This window comes from Notothenia coriiceps, unplaced genomic scaffold (assembly GCF_000735185.1).
Source record: "Notothenia coriiceps isolate Sejong01 unplaced genomic scaffold, NC01 NC01_scaffold00004795, whole genome shotgun sequence".
Classification (NCBI taxonomy): domain Eukaryota; kingdom Metazoa; phylum Chordata; class Actinopteri; order Perciformes; family Nototheniidae; genus Notothenia; species Notothenia coriiceps.
In genome coordinates, this window is record NW_011337496.1 from 481,677 (window position 1) to 496,286 (window position 14,610).

Genomic DNA, 14,610 nt, shown 5'->3' on the forward strand with positions numbered 1-14,610 from the left:
AGGCCAGCATGTTGCTGCGAACGGCCTGAGTGCCAGTGGGGTTTTTCCACTAACACTTGGCTGTCATGCCTTTAACCAGAGGGCCAGACTGAGACAGTTGCCTTCTTCAGCTCCCTTCTGATTTCTTAGAAAGAATGCAGCACTGCAATAACAAACTGTATCTCATATCCTTTTTGTGCATCTTTATTAGAAAGCTCTGCTGTTCTCTGCTGCCATGTTGTCTGTTCTGTTTGGAGGACGAGCTCCTTTGGGACTGCACAGTGAGGTGACCTTGATAGAACGAGAGGCGGAGTAAAGGCGAGAGTGGCACGTTCCCAGCAGGTGCTGCACAACTGTCTGTGACACAGATGGGTAGACGCACAGAAAACCGCTTGAAACCTGCATACATTATGCAAATCAACCTGTGTGTCAATGCATAAACATGCAATGAATTAATGCAAGATTACTGTATTCATGGCTGTTTCAACAGTGATGACTCTGAACTGTACAGCAGTTTAAATTGATTCAAAAAGTATACTTGGCTTGTTTAGGAGCATGATGTTTCGTGCATGTGCTTTATTTCAATCTCAGGAGCACAATTTACCAATAAAGGTTACACTTTGGCAGTGACATCTATCCGTCCAGAATTCTCTCTGCTGTCTTTTTACATTTCCCGGGAATGCTAACAGTGGCTCATATCTCAGAAAAGGGAGAAAAATATAGCCTCAACAAGGCCTTGGGGAGCTGCGGAAAATCAGCACTTTCACAGCAGACCATACAGTAGCACTGATTCTCTCTACTCTCTATGAACGGAGTCGGCGGGGAAGAGCTACTCTCTTGACCAAATGACCGCCCCTTACTCCGTCTGACCATCTGCGTCGCAGCTCAGCCAAGCCCAATCCAGTTCAGCTCCTTTCCATTCTCCTTTTCATGCGCTGACATTTTTATCCTCCCATTAAAACTTTTAAGGGCCCATTATCTAAGAGGAAGGAATGTTGCTTTAATAGTGTGGTGGCTCCATGCTTAGGCCCCTTCTTTTCAGTTTGTAACCCACCAACACTAGCTAGCTGCTTATGTTCTCCAGCTAGCGTTGAGCAAAGAGGGGACCGTCTCCCCTCTGAGACGTATGACAGCAGCTCAGCGTGGACCGTGAGCCCTCTTTTCTCTGCCCTAAGCACTCAGAGCAGACAATAAACCCTTGGCATGCCTTCCACTACTTCAGCCCCATTGTTTCAGTCTCTCCACGACATGGTTCTCAGGTTTAAGAGAGCTGTGGTGAAGAACCTGTGGCCTCCTTGGATCTTTTGTTCAACATCTTACATGTTACATGGCATCTTAGTTGCTTGTTAACTTTTCTTGTTTTGCACCGTCCGACATGTAATGTTAAAATCCTTCTGTTGAGACTTTGTTTTTCTTGGTAGAAGGGTTTTAGCTCAGAAGGACATTCATAAATAGACTGGATCTCTTGTGTCCATGATGCAAATATTTCTCTGCGTCAGATAATATGAATTCAGTAGATATTATGTAGTGTTCTAAGAGCTGGCCTATTTCTGAGTAATCCGTTTGTAGTCTGTTTAGCAATGCACATCTTGTTTGAGAGGGATTTGTTTGCATGTAGTTTTAGGTGAGCAAAAGAAACTGAGCACATTGGCCAAATGCAATGCAATGTCAGAACCCAATAGCCCGACTTCTGATGAGGATTTTGCTTTCTGTTATCTATAAAACTCTTAACTTAGTGTAAATGGGTTTTCTGTTATTAGACATCGTCTCTCAACTTATTTGTAATCAGAAACAAAGACTAGAGAAAGTCTTGGCCTGGATATCAACTGGCTTCTTGGAAACCCCTAAACAATCAGCCAATGACCCCAGAGGCTAAGACCCATAGCTTATGGCTGCTGAAAGTTGTGAGAAACTGCTTGTTCATTTGTTGCTCACAAGTGATAGAGTTGAATTGCCAGCCACTGGCTGAGATGGAGATTTGAGCTTCTGTCAATCTCTCCACACAATTATCCATTTAGACTGACTTGCCCTGAGGACTCTATCAGTAAATCCTTATGTAAGTTCACTGTTGTATCAAATTGCCTCACCTGTTGCTTTTCAGAAAGGTGGCTATGTGATGTGAAATGCACTTAATGTCATGTCCTGCAGGCACTTGCTGCAGATCTCACATATTAAGTTGAATTTTCACTGACTCAACGACACAAAAATGGATTGTGCTTCCAGAGTGTGAAAAACCACTAACTGTGTTCACATTATCCCCAAGGATCCTGCGGTCGTTTCTTTAAGAAAAAGAAAAGTAAGCAACGTACATTTTGCATACTCAACAAGATCTTGGGGCACATACTGAGTGCTACTATAATAAGTCGTGTCTGCCCTTGTGCCTAAAGGCCTTGATATCAATATCTAGGGAAAAACAGTTTCTCAAAAAGTAAGATTATTTTAACCGGTAAGCTATTATTAATAATACTAACTACTAAATAATAAAATAATATACATTGATTGTTGTTTGTTTAATAATTAACATGCTAAAGGAATATTTAAGATTACAAGCCAAGAGGGTTTAATGAGTATATTAACAATTAGAAAACAACCTCCAAAGCTCTCTAATTAACATATGAAATGATGCTTTAAGGTGTGAGAATAACGCCAAGTGATTGTTATTTCAGCAAGTATTTTTTTATTGAATAAACTAACAACATATTTACGTTAATTTACCATTAGAGTGATCGAAATCTTTTTATGTAACTAATTAACTCCCAGAAAGAAAGCAGTACACATATTTCCCTAAATGTCTTTAACACACAGGTTTTATTGAGCATACCGGGCAAAAAGTGATTTATTGGCTTCTGGCAACAGCATCACCTCTTAGTGTTGGGTACAGAGGTCGTGACCCGACCCAGGAGGATAGACTTGTGGCTCTTCTGCAGAAGGAACACTCCCACTTGTTTTCTTGGTTAATTGCAGTGTTCCTTTTTTACCACAGTGCAGTAGTTTTGAGGACGCCTGTCTGTGTCCAGCAGTGTGAAAAGCACGGTTTGAAAAGACTCCCTCGCAATAATCTGGATTCTATTTCCTGTCCAGTTCTGAGCCCTATAAAGAATTATGTGATGTTTTCTTTATTAGTTTCTACATATAGTTATGCTTTATTGGTCAGCAGATTGTTTTAGTTGACTGTGACATTTTTTCTCTCCTTCACTTTTCCATCCACCTCCTTATGAAAGGATGTTTTTCTTTCTGCTTCCTGTCATTTAATAATGATAGAAACTTGATGCATTTGGCAGCCAGTTAGAGGGAACAGCACACAGTGGATGATAGCTTGGCCTGGCCTGGAGAAAAGCGCCATTGTGTCAACACTTTGGCTTTTATTGGTCCTCCGAGAGATGAAGGCCCAGGTTCTGGCCCCAGTCCGACATGCTATTGATGGATGGTTCTATAGCGTTCGAGGGGGAAAGGGGGTGCATAAAATTAAAGGGGAGTGAAGTGAGTTTTGGGATGCATAATACCACCTCAGTAAGTCATCTATAGTCTTTTGGGGTTACTTAGTTGGAAATTCAATCCTCTGTTAAGTTCATAGAGGTCTGCTTCTTGCGCTGGCCTCAGATTGACACAAAGCCAAGGAAAGGGACCACTGAATTCCACATCCTACTTAAATATCCACATGACTCGCTGTGAAATTTGCAGCACTTTACAGCAGCTGCTCTGTTGATGCTCATTCATGGTCACTTCACTCAGTCCTGCCGTGCTTTTTTCTTTATTCCTTCAGAGCTTGAGCGCTGGCCCGGTGTTTGTTCAGCGCTGAGTCTTTGTGAAGCAGGGAGAGCTGTCGATGCAGTTAGTGTCTGATAGTTCACCCTGTCTGCAAACCATGACAAGAGCTCAGGAAGGAAAGTCTGAGAGGATCGTGTGACCTTGTGACACTTGTTGACAGACTTAAAGTAATGGAAAGTATTTAAGCAGGAGGTCAAACTTGCACTGTCAGCTCCGTAAAGACTCAGAATAGATTTCAGCCAGTTAGCGTAAATACATAAAAAAAAGGCAGGTTGCGTTCTTGGCAAAACATATGGAAAACAAGAGGGCATAATTAAACAAGGTTATGGTGGCAGGAGTTAAACTACATAAATAAGTAGTCAAGCACAAAACGATGTAAAAACACGTTTCTGTCAAGCTGAGATTGTTTTCTCCTTATAGCCCTCAAGGCAGGTACGTAGAAACTGTATGACAGCACAAGCTTTTCTAGACGGACACACCATTGGAGCACACACAAGGTTATATGTGCTTTAGGTGTTGACACTTCCATATGCAAATGCTTACATTTGTTGCAAAAAAATTTGACTCATTAAGAAAGTTAGACCTCCAAACCCCCTTCAATGCAACAGCAGATTTCATGAGACATTAATGGAGATGTCCTTTTGCTCACTGCCTCCCTGTTTGCCAGAATAGAAGAAAACTGAGTGAGATCTGTTTTATTTTTAATGAGCCAGAGGGCTGAGGTTGTCCCTGCATCTGCAGCGGTGGCAGGGTATCACAACGAATAAGTCAAATATCAGTATTCTCCACGGCGAAGGCAGCGGCATTGTTGCAGTACAGAGCAGTGTGTGTGTGTGTGTGTGTGTGTGTGTGTGTGTGTGTGTGTGTGTGTGTGTGTGTGTGTGTGTGTGTGTGTGTGTGTGTGTGTGTGTGTGTGTGTGTGTGTGTGTGTGTAATAATTCATGACGTGAGGGTTTCAAGGAAATGCATGCTAGGTATCTGTTGTGCCTCTTCATGAAGTATTTATACATTCCACAGAAATTATTCATCATTTATGTGCCATGTTTAGTAAAGTATTATTAAATGTTTTATCTTCATTGTTTGTTGTTAGAGTTGTTGCATTTTGAAGTGCTTCACCTTGGTGATAAAAGGTGCACTGACCCCTCTTGTTTGGTGCAACCCCCTTTGTTTTCGTTCTATTCAGGCACAAGGAGTTTTCTTCACTGTGATCTCCTCTCTTTTCTTTATGGGGGATTACCTCAATTAAAATTACAGGTCTACTGGATCGGCTCCTGCTGAGAGTTTTTATCCTTTCTGTAGGCAGCCTCCTTTTTATAGCCCAAGCCGAGCGAGCGTGTTCCAACAAGTGCTTAAATCTTTGTGAAGGGGTTCTGGGCATGTCCATCACCAGCAGTAGGCATATATGTGACTCAGGGTCGGAAAGCGTGACATTGCCTTTGAGCATTTGCACTCCTCTTACCAGCTCTGTGACAACTGAATTAAAACCAAACTCTTAGTTTTACTGAAAGGTCTTTGGCTTTAAAACTGTGTGTAATCTGTAGAAGCAGTTAAGAGATAAACGTCCTCTCTCTCTGTATCTTGCTGTTTCTTTCACAGTGCAATCTGATGGCGGAAAGGACGGACCCACCTGCATGGACAAGAATCACGGCTGTGCTCACATCTGTAGGGAATCACAGAAGGGTGGCATCTCCTGTGAGTGTCGACCTGGATTCCAGCTCACGCGTAACATGAAGGACTGCAAATGTAAGTCATGTCAACCTGAAGCATAGTGCCTATCTGTGAAAGACACACACACACACACACACACACACACACACACACACACACACACACACACACACACACACACACACACACACAGGGAAACACACCAGAAGAAGGATTTATAGGCTCCTCGTGAAGAGGTAATTGTGGTTGGAAATGTGCCGATGATGGATAATTGTGCTCATTCTGCAAATGCCTTCCAACGGATTTGAAGTAGACTACTGACATTTAAGTTACATTACCAAGCCGTGACTAATGTTCTAAATAGTCCCTCGTAAAGAAAAACATGTTTATCAAATAAGGAGCGATCATTTACACAACCAGGGCAAGTGTGGAGGTTACTCGAAGGGGACCGCTCTGATGGACAGCGCACACTTCCTGTTGCTGTGCAACGGAGATCATCCTGTCAGAGCTGGGGCCAGAGCTGATGGGGGATTTGTCTGTGTTTGGATAAGGATTGGAGAAGTGTTATTCTATAGTTTTTTCTCTGACAGCCCAGGAAAAGGGCAAAAGGCTCTGGGATGGTAGGGTGCAGACAGGATGGCGGTGGCTTGTTCGTGCTCTCTTTCACTCTGTCATCACAGGTGTGTTAGAAGTGCCGGGGTTAATGCTCCCCTCGCCCGCTTGCAAATAAATGTATTTGCACTTAAGGATTTGCAGACACACACACACTTAAACCCGAAATCTTACTCATCCCATCATTTATGTGTAACTGACATGAATCTTGTGCTGTTTGTAAGAAATGTCACACGTTCTTTTTTCGAGTTCACTTAAAGGGGACATATTTGACTCATTTCCCGGTTCTTACTTGTATTTTGGGTTTTTACTAGAACATGTTTACATACTTACTTATACTTCAATGTTATTTTTTTCCTCCTGTCCGGATAAACCTGTATTCACCTTTCTTATTGCCTGTCTCTTAGCCTCCCTGGTGAATCAGTGTGCTCTGATTTTAATGCGAGAAAAATATGGGGCACCTTCAGCAAAGATAGTGGGTGGATATACTCAGATGGTGGGGTTTTTTGTAATGAGCATCCATGTGAAATAGGACGGGGAGCCAAATCTTAATGCCTTCTTTGTTTTCTGATCCAGGCAGCCCACAAAAAAGTGACTGTGTTGTATTATTTCAAAGTGTGTGGGTTGGTAGGCAATCCGGATACCCACATATCCGCACTGAAAAAGTTAGTTTTATATATGACACACATTTGTCACCCTTTACATTTTTGGCCAATTCTGCTTGATTAATTAAATTCCTTATAATGAAGAAGGCTCATGCAGTGACTTGTAATGAGTGAGTAAGTCCAGCCTCTTGCTCCAGGCCACAACAGCCACTGTTGGAGAGTTTAAAAATGTGACCATGTCTGAAGTAATGAACAGATAAAGCAATGGTAACGTAATTGAACATGCCCATTTTCACATTATGATACGCATATTTTAATTATAATATGGCTAGAGGTCCCATTGGTTTGCAGAGCTCTAATCCTATTGTTAGCAGTTTTGGGTCTAAACAATCATTATGCTGGTGTGCAGCTTTAGTCATTTGGGAGTGTTTTCATCAACATATTGTGACTGTTAATTCAATCGTTTTGAAGGAACTTTACAGTAAGGAGCTTTACATACAGTCTCCTTGTAGCCCTCTGAAGGGCTGAATGCAGTCTGAGCCTACATTATCAACGTCATAGAGCATATGGCTCGGAGAAACAGAGTGCATTATCCTGAAGTGTCCTCCAGCTGGGGACATTTGTTGCATGTCTCCATACCTCCATTTCTTGTCACCTTTCTACTGTCAACTTTCTAAAGTGTGTATTATCCTGTATGCACCGTTCATATTAACTGTGTGCTCCTTAATAGTGACGTGTAACTACGGTAATGGAGGTTGCCAGCACATCTGCGAGGAGACAGACCACGGCCCCAAGTGTTCGTGCCACATGAAGTTCGTCCTCCACAGTGATGGAAAGACTTGTGTAGGTGAGTCATCTCATCCGGATACATTTACCAGGGGCAGGGAATAATGGCTTTTGAATGAAAAAACCAAAATTAGTACCACAAATGATTAACTCAGCCTGTAATGTCCAACAGCACATTTAATTAAAGTCTGAAATGAGGTTTATTGTGATAAAATAAAGTTGAAATGCAGGCCTCGGTACACCTGAACTTTCTCTCTTGATCTGTGACATACAAGGACAAAAGGCTACCACTCACTGTGCTTCCCCCTCTGCTGCTGCTCCAGTAACCTCTGCATCTGCTTTGGCTTCTCCTCCTCTTCCTCCTCCTCTTCGCTGGACCTATTCCTCTCTGTTTCTCAGCCATGCAGGCAGACGCACACCTTCTATTAGCCCTTGGGTCAGTTCCGCCACTGCTTCCCATTGGGAATTAACTCACACACCTGACCTAACCTTCCACTGGCATTTATCAGTGTTTGCCTCAGTTGACTTAAGTTAAGTAAAAATCATTCAGCCACTCAGGCATATTGAACCGTTCTGAAGGGCAGTTTCCCGTCAGATGAGGCCTGCAGGTGCAGTGCAGTCAGAGTGCGGGTCTCGATAAATGCGTACGGATGTTGCTTAGCCATGCAGAATTGCACAGACTTCATCGACAACCATGGAACATTAATGATAAAGTAAGTCAGGTGTGAATTTGAGACTGAGCATTAATGCAGACAGGCTTTTATTTTATCCACCATTTAGTGTCATCAATAGTTTCTGCGTACAGTACAAACCTATTTAACCCATTTAGCGAGTACTTGGTACAGGGAGCTAGGTTTGTAATGCAAGCTTCAGTGAGTTGGATAGGACGCATTTTCTTTGTCAGGAAGACAAACATGGTAAAATAATTAGAGGCTACGCCTGCAGAGCAGACTGGTGAGGTGGTTGCTTGGTTTCAGTGGCTGTTAAGTTTGAGAGTTTGGTTTGGGTAGCGGCTGATTAGCTCAGTGCTTCTGGATCCCCATTATTATCGCAGCCCTGATGAGAGCCAGCCCTATGTCAAGGTCTGGTCAGCCAACCTGTCATTATTGATGTACCCTGCGAGGCCAGGGGGACGCCGCAAAGTTGACCGCAACAAAATGATATGTTTTAGCTTGTCTTGTTCCCAAGGCAGAGCAAATGTACATTTGATTTTCCAGATTAGGAAGCAGTCAGCCAGTTAAAGTCTCTGATTTCCACCTCAGAGTCTGGGGTTACAGAGGTGGAGGCCGGCTGCTCTGCGGTCGACACGGGGGCGCTCCGTCTCCCAGACACTCTATTAGTTAATAAAACCTCAATAAAGCAAACAGTCTGCCAAATGAACCACTGACAGCCGAGTGATGGACAAGAATGCTGGAAGACCTTCAGTAAGGCACCGCTCCTCTGCACTGGGACTGTAACTGTGGAGGGTTTTGAAAATATTCAAAAGCAGCAAACGCTACTTATCTGTATTTGATTTCATACATAGCACTTTAGAAGCTGAATACGTATATTTCAAGTGCATGTGCTAGGTTTAAATACAATAACTGTATCTTACAATATATGTATTTTACAATAAATACAACCACTATCTCTGCTTAAAACTGAGAAATCATATTTGTCTGTGAATTAAGTTCTAATTAGTCTTAAATGTCACAAAAGATATTTGAATAGATGTATCTCTGGGGTTGTCTTCATGGCACATGGTGATAATTGTCCTCAGAAACATGTACAGAAAATAGTAAATGATGTATAGAGTGTAGAAGGGTATCCATAGCAACCACACAGAGTGAAAACATATACCAATTTAGCCTCCCTATTGATTTGACAAGGTTTATGATTGAGTCTGCCTTCTTCCTACAAAAAGAAACATGATTACAAACTTAGTCTGGTGGGCTTTTTCAGTATGCTGCAGATTCACCGTTCCATCCATCTTGTGGGAGTGTTTGATATGAATCCTGACACTTTTTGTTTTCATTATGCGGTGTCTCTCCTCACCCAGGCTTGGTGCTGCATTTTGTAATAATACGCCACATGCTGCTCTGTTTGGAAGTGTTGCCTCTTTATCCTTCCCATCTCACCTCTGTTGATACCTTGCATACTCTAGGTGGGAATTAATATCAGGGGCCATTTTTCTGACTGGCAGTCACACATTGACTGCTTTCTTATTCCTGCACACACACTATTTGATTATGTTATGTGTTCAGTTTCCTTCTGAAACAATCTTATAAAAGTCAGATTTATTTGTCTGTGCATCAAGTGAGTTCAGGTATCAGAAAAAAGCAGCCATCATGTGGAAGCATTCAAGCTGTTAGCTCAGCACATCATAAACATTCACAAATAGCAGGCAGATGCACACATGCTCAGAGTTCAATCATCTGAAGAGTTGGCCACACTATGCTAGACACACACACACACACACAAACATAGGAGAGCAGGAGATGTTATAAGATACAAACAGAAAGCTATACAAACAACTACACAAACATACAGTACATATCCAGCATGCATGCATCACATGCATGTAAACACGTGTAGTCTACATGCGTATGCGCATAACATAAACACACTGTGCTCTTTCGGGTGGTCTGTGCCTTCATGCTGCTGTTTCAGATGTACCTCTCAGTCCTCTGTCCTCTCTGAGAAGCGTTGTTTCTGGATGCTGCATGATGGGATCAAGCATGTTGGCCAAACTGTGGCAGACCATAATGACTGCATGCTTTGTGGTGTTGATCTGGTACTGTTTTTTTCCCTCATCTGGCACCTCAGCTCGCCTTTGAATTGGTCAGTCTGACATCCTCAGGGCCCGAGAGTGTATACTTTAATTACAGGGATTAAACAGGAGTTTTGTTCTGAAATAATATTTTTGGAAATATAATTGAAGTAGTGTAAAGATAAACATGGTTTCCCGTACTGCTATTAAAAAGAAAAGGCCCTCAAGTGGTTTTTACCTTTTTCGATTTTGTCAATGTGCTTAAAGGCCCAATCCGTCACCCCAGCTGTATCACGGACAAGTACATGGTCCGCATACTAAATCTTTGCCATGTAGTCAAGTCTAAATATGCACTCAGTGGGCTGTAGAAAATAAATTCACTCTGCAAATTTGCTTTTAAGAATGATTTAATTAAAAATCATTATTTTATACTTAAATTATCGTTATTAACAAAAGATAGAGTACTGTTATTTTTAAATCATTTTTTGTGACAGCTCATACCTTGTACGGCTGGGTCACTGACAGTGCTTAGAGACTTGACATAACAGCCTAACAACATTAATTCTGAAATGATCTGACCATAAAAGACACCATAAAGCGCAGACATAAATCTGGCCCTGTCTTTCAGCTTGCAGCACTAACCACCACTCGCTTTGTCTGTCGAGGCTCGCAGCACTCATACTAACTAGCAAAAGCCTCATCTCTCACACAAAAGCTGCACTTTGTCTGCACTGTGTGGAATATTGACTTTGCATGATTGCATGTTGCAAGGTAACACTTTTGCCTTGAGATGTCACCGTTTTCATCTTAGACGAGAAACTGCCATCATCAGTTTTTTGTTAGGATTTTGAAAATAATCATTGCTCTTTTCTCAGTTGTTAGTTTAAGAGGCTGTCTTTTCTTTTGCAACAACGTTATGTCATTCTCTCAGGTAGTTATCGCCTCCTGTGGGCATGAATGGACATTAACCATTTGCAAGAGAAAGGATCCCCTCTCATTCATTCTATCCACCTTTCTCCTAGCCTTATATACCTGCAAGACTTATGGGTGGGTCTTCATTTTAGTTTGAGCTTTTTGATAATATGAACACTGTGACAGGAAAACAACCTTCAGACGGGATAATGTGATTATTAATCACTTTCCCTGCTACTACTGACGGATGGGAAGACAACCTGAAAAATTGGCCTCTGATAGCTGTAACAAATTAAGTTAGAGTAGCTTTATTTGCAGTGATGAAGTTCTGCTGTAGGTCGACCCGGGAAGTTATTCTGTGAAATATTTATTCGACCGCCAGGATTAAAAAGCTATCGTTAGGCTATCAACAAACTAGCTGCCGGTCGTACAGCTGCTCATCACCACTGCTAAGCTAAAGGCGGATTTGTTTCGGCGTGATGGCGATTAGTAGTTAATTTACTTTCTTGTTAGCAACCGCCATTTTTTGACCCATTGGACATTTACAAGTGGGGAGTTTACTGACTTAATTTACGTAGTAGAATAAAGTGAATTTTCTTCAACTTGTGTGAACCACAAACCTTATTTCAGGCATTAGACGAAAACATGTTCAAATAACCGCCATCTTCGAGACTAGAGAACCGGAAGTTGCAAAATGCTAATGAGCTAAGCTAAATGTGTGGCTCAAACCTGCAGTGCAGAACGTTTCTCTCGCCCTATGGCCGTCAGAGTAATTACACAAACATTTAAGACGCATATTGCACGAGTGCACGCCGCATGTCACCTGTACTCCAGCTTGACATGAATATAAGCTCAAAAATATGTGATTCCAAATCGACAAGGTTGCGTTTCACCTCATTAATAAAAAGCACCATTACTGATAAGCCTCAGAGCGTTTCAGATTGATTCAATGTTAACTGCAACAGAATAAATTAAATTGCTAAATATGCACCAAAGGTCACTTCTTCAGGACGTCCTTCCACCCTGAGACGTACAAGGCAGAGGTATAATTAAATTATCTCATTTAAGGTTTGACAGGCTGTGTTCCCTCATAATTCATTTTCCTTAAATATGTGAAAAGGAAAGACACTTGTACTTTAAGTCTCACAAACGCCACTTTAGTGACGGGAATAACAAGAAGTCCTGCCCATAATTCACTTTAGGAAAAAGGTGGATATGCTGTAAAACCACATCAGATTAGTTCTTGTCACGTGCTCATGATTTACATAACACACAAATGCTGCGTGGTTCAAGTGTACAGAGAACTAAAGTGGTGTTTTTACAATGTGTGCGTGTGTGTGGGTGTGCGCGTGCATGCAGGGGAGAGGAGTGTCCAGTCCCAGGCAGCCCCCCAGCTGTTCCCCAATGGTAAATATGCGTTCCTCTGACTCCTCTCTCTGGGGGTCTGTGGGTGTGGGGAGAAGAGGAAGCTAACCTAGCAGGCCCTGATCCTTCCCCTCCCCACAGGGGCATCATCCTTCTGACCCTCGACCTCTGACCCCCTCCTCCCCTACCTTCCTCTTCCTTCTGTGAATGCCCTCTCAATAACAACCCGCTGCCCCTGTCAAACCACACCTTTTTAAAACACAGCTGCAAACCCCTGACCAGCAGTCTAAACATCATATAAACTTAGAAGATAGTACATTATAAGTCATTGAACAAGTTACTCCCAACCTTTCTGTCTTAAAAGAAAGCAGCAGGGCCCCTTATCACATTTCATATGTATGTGCTACGCTCGCAGTTCCACCAAAGAGTAATTCCCCCTCTTAACTTCTCAGATGGTTTCATTTAATAACTGTTCACGGCCCAAAGAGGTCCACAGGGAATGTTTTCTGCAGAGTTTTTAATACTTTGATAGGATGTTGAATGCAGGATATTTGCTTTTATGTATTGATTATTTTCACATTTATCCACCCAGGATCCGAATGTGTCTCTATTACATTTCATTTGGCTGTCACTTTCTTATCCAAAGTCTCCTGCAGATTGAAGCATCGACTGAAAATGGATTTATTACCACAAGTAGAAGTGGCCTCCATCAAAAGTCCAAATCTGAAAAGGAAGACATAAGAGTTTGGTTTCCTCTGTGTTTTTGACACAACTGAGATGAGAGAAATTGAGCGTGTACTGTTCCAAACATTTGGTCATTGTGTTCCTGAAGTCTGTCATCACGGCCTATTAGCTTTGGTGAGGGAGCCAATCAAGTGTCCATGATAGCTTCATAGAAAATCTAAAACGCTGAGTCCCTCTTGTCATACACACGTAATCTTGTGTTCTATCATAATCAGTTGCAGGGAATTCATCCGTGCTATTCCAGTCCAGTTGTTCTTCTTTTATTTTTACAACATCTGCAGTAAAATGATATTTGGATCATAAATGCAATTCCAGAATGAGCTTTGTTTTGAATAAATAAGGCAAAGATGCCAGAAGGAATAAACTCATAAATCTGCATCAATTAATCAAACCTCGATACTTCAAAGACTATTTAATTATACCCTGTAAGTCTCAGGGAGGAGGCTTGTTCTCAGAGGAGTAGCCTGTTCAAGGTAAGAAGAAAAACTAAGCTGTTTAAAGTTACTAGTTGTTACTACTGTATGTATACTGAGCTTCCCTCATGCCACAATATAACAATCTGACCTATTTTAGGATATTGTGTCCTAGTTTCTGTTATTTTTCTTCTCAGAAATAGAAACATTAGGAGCAAGAGACATATTTTGCGTCCTCCATCAGTTGTTCCCCAATGATTCCCTGTGGTACTGTACCCTGCTGGAACCAGCTTTTCTCAGTTGCATCTCTAGAGAGCATTAGCAAACTATTGTCAATGTTATTCTTCTCATTGTTTGGTTTAGTTATTGAGAGAGCACTCACTCTTTGAAGAGTTTGTGTCTAATAACAACTCTTCCTTTCTGATGAACTATAGCTGAATGTTGCCGTTTGGTCAAGAAAACAATTTTTTCTTGTTTTAAAAAAAAGATATTTTTCACCTTAGCGTCTATTTCCCGTGACTTCTCCCTTTTTGTGAATCTATCATAAATGTCTGATGACAAGTTGCCCTGCGGGTTAATCTTCAACATTTCTGATGGCAAAACAAGAAGTACTGCAGCTAGAAATCTTGCGGCTTCAGATAAAAGATGATGAACACGATATGAACCCCTCTTTTTTTAAACATACACTGTGGAAGCTCAGCACTAGACCAGACATCCCGCACGTCATATCGGAGAATATTTACAAAAGTCTGCCCACTGTTACTGTAATTGCCGGTCCCAACCCGGTGCAGTGTGGATGTGGCTGGTATTCATCCAAAACACACAAACCCACACACATACCAGAGCATGTGTCTCTCCCCTGTCTTCAAACAACCATAATGTCAGAAATATTTCTTTGCTCTCTTAACACATGGTCATTACAGTTTGGTGAGATGGCTGCCTGACTAAGCGTTTTGAGGCATGTCCTGACACTATCTTATCGTCTCGTCTGCCAACTGTCTCTGCTCAC

At 41.9% G+C, this 14,610-nt stretch overlaps 1 protein-coding gene across 3 annotated transcripts in view; it reads left to right on the forward strand.

Annotated features, from left to right (window-relative positions):
- Positions 1–14,610, forward strand: part of LOC104942565 (signal peptide, CUB domain, EGF-like 3) — a 78,972-nt gene that overhangs the window by 43,945 nt on the left and 20,417 nt on the right. The window contains exons 5-7 of one of the 3 annotated variants that reach the window (XM_010767806.1): positions 5,344–5,490; positions 7,363–7,479; positions 12,421–12,486. In XM_010767806.1, the coding sequence (XP_010766108.1) occupies positions 5,344–5,490; positions 7,363–7,479; positions 12,421–12,486 (330 nt within the window). The remainder of the gene's footprint in view (positions 1–5,343; positions 5,491–7,362; positions 7,480–12,420; positions 12,487–14,610) is intronic. The other 2 variants (XM_010767807.1, XM_010767808.1) reach the window with 2 other exon arrangements.